Source organism: Prunus dulcis, unplaced genomic scaffold (genome assembly GCF_902201215.1).
Source record: "Prunus dulcis unplaced genomic scaffold, ALMONDv2, whole genome shotgun sequence".
In the NCBI taxonomy this organism is placed as follows: Eukaryota; Viridiplantae; Streptophyta; class Magnoliopsida; order Rosales; family Rosaceae; genus Prunus; species Prunus dulcis.
In genome coordinates, this window is record NW_023010006.1 from 152,459 (window position 1) to 160,124 (window position 7,666).

Below are 7,666 nucleotides of genomic sequence, written 5' to 3' on the forward strand. Positions count from 1 at the left end.
ACTCACATTCTTGTTGAGCTTTACTTCTTCACTTGGAGTAAAATTGAGCTTGTGAGTCATCAAGTGCTTGATGAACTTTCCATATGCAGGAATCTGTTTAACAACATCAAGCAAGGGCAAATTGATATTAACTTTACTCAAAATATCATAAATCTCTTTAAAAGCCTTATCTTGATTTGCTTTCTTCAAGCGGCCTGGAAATGGAATCGGTGGAATATATGGAGGAGGTGGGATGTATCTATCTTGATGAAGATGTGATGGCACAAATTTGTCATCTCTTTTATGCAATTGAAATGGATTGGGTTCCTGAGAATCAGATTTGGCCTTAGGAGCAGATTGGGACGTTTTGGGTTGTTCTCCTTCCATAGCTGTGGTTTCCTCTTCATCTTCATCCTCTACAACCACAACATCATTTGATAGATCAGAACCAACTTTGTTATCAACAATCTTACCTGATCTGAGCACATGAACGGCCTTGGCTTCTTGGTTTTTTGGATTGATCACGGTTTGACTTGGCCATTTCCCAGGTTCTCTTTGAGCTATTTCAGTAGCTATCTGGCCCAATTGGACTTCCAACTTGGAGATGGCAGCTTGTGTTGTTTGCTGGAAATTGGATTGGTTGATTGCCATTTGCTTCACTATATCCTCCAACGATGATGATTGTTGTGGCCTTTGAAGTGAAGGGGGATTCGCTTGATTCTGTGTATTCCTCCATGAAAAGTTTGGATGATTCCTCCAACCTGGATTATAACTTTGAGAATATGGGTCATTTATTGGACCTCGGTTGTAGGAATTCACCAACTTAGCTTGCTCTTGCACAAATTCTGGATATGCAGCCCCAAAGGGACAAGAAATGGTAGGATGATCATGAGTTTCACAGATGCTACACACTTCCTTCAAAGGGTTTCTTGAGTTCAATGCAAGGAGGGCATCTAGCTTTTGTTCCAATTTGGAAATCTGCACACTGGAAGAATCATTAGAACCACCAGCAATACGTTTACCTCTTGTATCGGTGTGTTGGGTCTCCATTGCTATCTCCTCAAAGAGTTCATATGTTTCTTCTGGAGTTTTAGTCTTATAAGAACCACCTGCAAAATTAGTGAAAATATTATGGCTAGAGGGGGTTAGTCCTTTATAAAACATACGCATCTGAAGCTTCAATGGAATCCCATGATGAGGACATTGATTGAGCAGCCCGTTGAATCTCTCCCATGCTTCACAAAGCGACTCATCATCTTGTTGTGCAAATAGAAGGATCTTGTCCCTGAGCATGTCGGTTTTTTGCGTGGAGAAATATTTCTCCAAGAACTTCTTTTGAATGGCTCCCCAAGTCATGAGTGAACCAGGCTTCAAAGAATTCAACCAATATTTAGCCTTATCTTTCAAAGTGTACGGAAACACTCTCATTCGAAGTTGCTCTTCCGTCACACCTGTCAAGGGAAAAGAGCTCACAACATTAAAAATATCCTTTATATGAGTTAATGGATCTTCATTAGGTAAACCATAAAAAGAAGGGAGCATATTAAGATGAGAAGATTTAAGCTCATAGTTTCGAGCTGCGGTGGGCAGCAAGATGCTTGAAGGGGATGCTGGAATTGTTGGGATATCAAGGTCTCCCATGAACTCATTGGCAGCCATCTCTTCTTCTTCTTGGTCTGAACTTGATTCCGAATTTGAAGGTGAAGACCCTGGGAGGTCAGTGTGGATAGCAAGACCTTCAAATGTGGCAATGGCTTGCTCTTTTGCAGTTGCTAACTCTCTTTCTAGACGATTCTGAATTTCAGAGATCACCCGGTTTGGTTGCAAAGATGGCCCTGCGTTCAAAGATCTCGAGCGTTGGAATGAAGACCTCACTTGTTCAAGGAAAGGATTACTAGACATAAACTACCTGAAACAGAAAATAATTTGAGTTAATTAGTACTTCTAAAAGAATAGGGTAACTTTGGGTACATAACCAGGGAAGAACTTTCATTCAGTCCCCGGCAACGGCGCCAAAATTTGTTGTTAAAATGTTAACTCGCAATTGTACGGGCCAATTAGTAGTATAGCAAGACAAGTACGAGGTCGTACCCACGAGGACTGAGAAGTTAAAACTAGTTATGTACTTAGATTACCAAATTCAAGAAAGTAGGAGGTTAAGTCTAAAACAGAATTTAAAGCAAGAGTGGTTGTAATTGTTGAACAAATGAGGCAAAACGAAATTTCAAACAAAAGCAAGGTGAACAAATGTAACAAAGAGTACTTTTGTAGGCTGGAAAACAGGTTGGGATACTAGGGCATTCGATTCACCATAACAATTCAATTCTGGGTTATAAGGAGTCAAGTGACAAGTCTCATTCGGATTCAAAGGTTGATTCTAGCTAAAGTATGATTAGGCCATGGTGTCTGGTCCTAACCTTGTGCTCCTAATTCCCTAACTTGATTATTTGTTGTCTAATCTAAATTAAGCATTAGGAACCCATTAAGCATAGAAGAACAAGTTAAACAACCAAGCATGTATCTAATCCCTGTTGTCGAATGTCCATACATACTTTTCTTATTCATAGTTCAATTAAAATCAAAGCATGGTGTCTACTCTTGATTCAAACCAAGGTAGCTAATATACAAGTTCTAATGGTGATCAATCATCCAAACAAGCATATTAACTGATAAGCATAAAGAATAGGAATATGAATCATGAATCAAACTTGAAACTCAAAACTTCAACTTATAAACCCAGAATATTCATGTTAGGTTACATCATAGCCCTAGTTATGAATTTAGCTACTCATAATGGAAATGAAACTTAAGCAAAAATGAGAAAACATATTGAATGCAATAAGAGTAGAGAAAACCAATTCTGAAGTTGCTTGTGGTTTCCAAGGCTTCTCCAGGTGCTTATCCACTTCTAATGCTACTCCAAGAACTTTCTCATGTCTAGAGTATGGCAACTAAAGAGGTGATTTGGGATGAGTTTGGGTGGCTGGTGATGGCAGAGAAAGAACAAATTCGTAGGAATATGGAAGGAAGGCTTGCTGGAGTTCTTGTTGTTCTGATTTTGGGCTGAATGAAGTGATATAGGATGGCTGGAGTGATTTATTGGTGAATGGAGTGACTCCTCTGCACTTGAGTAGCTGACACACCTCCCTTAATTGCTCCCTTAATTGCTCAACATGTCAGGTCTAAAGTCAAGGAAAGACCTCCCTTAATTGCTCCCTCAATTGCTCCCTTAATTGCTCCCTCAATTGCTCCCTCAATTGCTCCCTTAATTGCTCCCTCAATTGCTCCCTTAATTGCTCAATTGCTCATGTCAGGTCTGGTGTGTACATGGGCTCACGAATTGGGCTCAACTTCATTATCTGATGCATTTGAGTAGTCCATCTTGAAGTTCAGACTCTCATCTTTCCAACCACAATTTATTTGGGCAAATCCAAGTTCGGAGGAAGATGTTAAGGCCGAAATGAGTTGCTAACCCAGTCTGCTCGTTTTTGCACCATTTTGCATCTTTTCTTATCCAAAGACACCATTGTTACCTAAGGCCCAATGATCTGAATGATAAACAGAAAAAGGGATTAAAAGCACATGTTTGACTCAATAACATAACCAAATCATAAGCAAGAAGGGTACAAAATGATATACAATTGTGAACTGATCAGCCACCAGCTAGTTCTTCTCTTCTCTTTATTCTATCTATGTATTTCTTATTTTCTGTATTCATAGTTATGTCTAATTAATCCATTTAGTTAGGGCTTAGGATAAAGCCCTAGTCATGAATATTCAATGTTATGGATGATTTTATAGTTAATGGATTTCCTTGCTTTCATTATCAAGTTGTTAATCTCCAGTTTATTATGTGATTGATGTATGTTTTCTTGGAGTAGCTAACTAGGATTTTATGCATCTAGCACAGGTTGGGAAGGGGTTTAGATTCACCAATTCTACTCTCCTTTCACAAGCAACACATGAATGGCCTAAGAATCATTCAAGGGGTTAATAACCATAGGTTGACTAGGACAGATACCATGTTCTAGGACTTGTGTGATTATCATATTCTCAAGGAGCTTAATGACTCTTGTATGCTTTATTCTAAGTAGATACCATGCTTCGGTTGCATATTAGAGATCACGTGTTGTATAGATACCATGCACAATCACATGCCTTAGGAGAATCATGCATCCTGCACCTAGATACGATAGGCTTGTATGCGATAATCTATTGTTGATGAAGCTTGAGTCAATTTCTATGCATTCATAACTTGAATAGGAAGACTAGTGGTAGATTCCAAGGCTCTAACAACTTTCAATCATTGTTTCACAACTTCTTGATTGTTGCCAGTGTTTACTTTCCAGCACTTTCATTTCACTTTCTTGTTTTCATTTCAACAACAAAACCCCCAATTTTGAGTGCTTGTGTGGTGCTAGGATTCTGTCCTAGACTTTGAGTAATTAGCAAGAGGCATTGTTGAATTCGACCTTGCCTTTAGTTAGTTAGTCAGTTTCTTTATTTTCTATTTTTCCAGCATTCTAAGTAATTTAACTTGGAACCAAGTTACCATTCTCCGTGGAATCGACCTCGTATTTACATAAGCTATACTATAAACGGTTCGTGCACTTGCGAGAATTAAAGTTGCTATTTTTAATAACTCATTTTAGTTGTTAAGGATAGGACCAACAACCGACAAAGGAGATCTGAAGAGCGTGGATTTGGGGAAGCAAGCCACCACTATGCATCAAGCTCAAATGATCCATGGATTGGTCTAAATTGACCATTAAACTATAGAGCCAACTCCTCCATAACAAAAGCTCAGATCTGAGGATGGGTTGTATAAGATGAACAGTAGCAACAAACCCTGAGACAACCAAGCAAATCCAAGGAAAAAGGAAGGTGTTTAAGGTTAAAGAGTTCATGGGAGGGGTAGAGAAATTGGGTGAAGGGAGGTGGAGTGGGAGAGGAGATTTGAAGAGATCTGGGCCAACAGCAAGAAAAACAAAGTAAAAAAGGCACACCTAAACCCTAAACCCTAAACTAATCCCTCTTAATCTCACCATTTTCAAGGGAATTAGGGGAATAAATTTTAGTCATCAACCTCTTATAAATAGTCTCTATTCTTCCTCGAAATTAAACAACATATCCATATTATGGCTTGAATACACATAAAATGTAGGCATTTTGCTAGTCTAGTCTAGTATAGTCCTCCCTATCAAACAAGCCCTAGAAGTTCCAACAATATTTTTTTTCTCTAAAAACATATAAAAGTTAAAAAAATGCTCAAGTTGAAGAAGAAGCCTCTGGGTATCATTAGTCTATGACAAAATACTCCAAGAAATACTATTACTAGTATTACCAGAATTCAAAAAGCTCATATTTACCAAATATTTGTTCGGATTTTTCTTTTTACAATTCTTTCTATAGACAATATTATGCAGAGCATATTACAATATATTACAAACCCAAGCTCTCTCTCCACCTGTTATCGCCACATAATTACGATAAGGCTGTCGTGCACAGACAAGTTCCCAGATTATGATGTCCACAAGGAGTGCATATCATCCAATTGACTTAACTTGGTGGACTTGAGAGAGATTTTGTAAAGCTCCCTCAGCTTTTCAGCATCTCCACACCTGTTGGATATTGAAGGCGGCTGAGAAACAGGAGATTTGTTCACACGTGCAGCAAGTGCCACAGCCAACATCTTCTTCAAAAGCATCTGCAACTGACTCCAAAACTTGGCAAGTACCTCAGAATGATCAGTTTTCGAAGAGTCCAAATCTGTTTCTGACACATACCGTCCTTCAAGCATGTAAGACAGAGCTGATTCCAACATCTGGAAAACAAGCAACATTTCAGCCTCATTCCGTATTTGAGTGCGGACAACAATAAGGAGTCTTCAGGTCATGGCAGATTATAACGCTAGATTTTCTTACTTATTCATGTTGCCGGAGAACAATAAAATGCTTAACATGCCTAAATACATAGGTTAAAACTCCCTGCTAACAATTTTATTTTTTTAATTTTCTATAACAAATATTTAGTAAGTGCAAAGGACAACATAAATACACGAGTACATGTTGCTGGACCTCAAGATGATAAACGAAACAAGTCAGCAAGTGAATCATCAAGATGAATCAAAATGCTGAAGCCAACAGTCAAAAAGGATGAGATCATAAGAGTTCTATAAAAAGGAACAATTCAAGAATAAAATCCCCTTCTTAGCGTTCAATTCGCCTATCCAATCCCTAAAATGTGGTGCAATCCATGCATGCATATGTATACCATATACTTTTCAGTCCTTGTCTGAGTTTCAAAAAGGGGTGAATAAATATTATTTGTAATAAGAGAAATTCAAAATTTTCAGTAAATATTAAGTTCAAGAACATACAGCATTTGAGTGTAAAGGGCTTGAAAGGCTCAGTGAAAGAGCTGATCTTTCTATAAGAATAGTCAGGTACATGGTAGGATGCGTCTTGGGGCCATAGAAATCCATGGCCTTTTGCAAGTTCCTCTCTGCCAAGGCTGCGTACTGCTTGACCCGTTGGACAATAGTGCTTTCACCTTTAGATAAGCTGCTTTTCTTATGGTCTGGCTCTAAGAACTTCAAGCAACAATCCCTTTGGTAGCAAGCCAGCTGAAAATAGGCATATGCAGCCTCCTGTTTCCGTAATTCGCCTAATGATTCATAAAGAGACAGTGCCTCCCTAATGGCAGCATTGGCTGAAATCTCATGCTTACGTGATTCTTTTCTTGATTTTCTGCCACTAGGACTAGTGGAATCAACATGCACATCTCCCAAGACTCCAGCTTCATAAACTTCCACAGATATATCTTCTCTTGCCAAGAGCATTCCGAGCCTCAGATACGTATGAGCAAATTGTGTATATACCTCAGTCCTCAAATTGTTTAATTCAGGGCCAGCAGCCTCTTCAACAAACGCATTGAGTTCCACTTTTGCTGCCCCATAATATTTAAGTGATTCACTATATTTTAATTTTGCAGTCTCTAATGCATGGTTGTATGCAGTTCGAAAGATTGCATGCGTCTTGAGACTATCAATCTTTGATACCATCTCTTCTGCCAATGCCCGTCTTCCATGGCCCAAGTTACAGTTTATTAATATGATATTGGTATGATCAGAGACTTCCCTGAATGCTTTTATAGCATCAGCAAAAGCAAATTCAGCTTTGTTTAGTTCTTTCCTCCCAAGCCTATTTCGACCCAGTTCATTGCATACCCACCCTTTCTTTTTCATTATAGATTGTAATTCTGCTGAATTAGATGGAAGACCACCTAATGCCTTTCTAGCTTCTTCATAACAGCATAGGGCTTCTGAAAGATTGCTTTCAGCATCTCCAACCGCAGGACCTCCAAGGTACTTGAATATCCCACCATTTTTCACTTTTGTTGGTTCTCTCAAAGCAGCATTAGATTGAGAGGCCAGTGTCGACCCCATATCATGCGTCTCTAGGATGCCTTCCAAATTGTTAGGAGATTGTACTGTGGTTTCGCCATTACTATTTTGGTGTAAATATTCACAATCAGAAACATTTCTGTTCTCCATTTTCAAACAAAGATTATCATCTTCAGGGTCTCTTAAAAGTGGGTAGGCGTTGCTTTTCTTAGCATATGATCTTTTACTGTATTTCCTTCCACAAGTTACCGAGCGCATATCACGACGACTACTACTTGCACT

At 38.8% G+C, this 7,666-nt stretch overlaps 1 protein-coding gene and 1 non-coding gene across 2 annotated transcripts; one reads left to right on the plus strand and one right to left on the minus strand.

Moving 5' to 3' along the window:
- The first annotated feature begins 1,165 nt into the window (after positions 1-1,165).
- LOC117612423 lies at positions 1,166-1,272 on the plus strand. Its single transcript, XR_004583396.1, has one exon. It is a non-coding gene; the product is annotated as a small nucleolar RNA R71 (small nucleolar RNA).
- A 4,011-nt stretch (positions 1,273-5,283) lies between these two features.
- On the minus strand, positions 5,284-7,660 carry LOC117612417. Its single transcript, XM_034341100.1, has 2 exons — positions 6,359-7,660; positions 5,284-5,803 (listed from the first exon to the last, which is right to left on the minus strand). The coding sequence occupies exons 1-2, from the start codon at positions 7,640-7,642 to the stop codon at positions 5,501-5,503; spliced, it is 1,587 nt and encodes a 528-aa protein (XP_034196991.1). The 5' UTR covers positions 7,643-7,660; the 3' UTR covers positions 5,284-5,500.
- Between the last annotated feature and the right edge of the window lie 6 nt (positions 7,661-7,666).

What these genes read in the sequence shown, in the direction of transcription:
- LOC117612417 (XM_034341100.1), bottom strand. Translation starts at nt 7,642, where the DNA reads ATGCGCTCGGTAACTTGTGGAAGGAAATACAGTAAAAGATCATATGCT. An exon ending in GCCCTTTACACTCAAATGCT is followed by an intron (nt 5,804 to 6,358) that starts GTATGTTCTTGA and finishes CTTGTTTTCCAG; the next exon opens with ATGTTGGAATCAGCTCTGTC.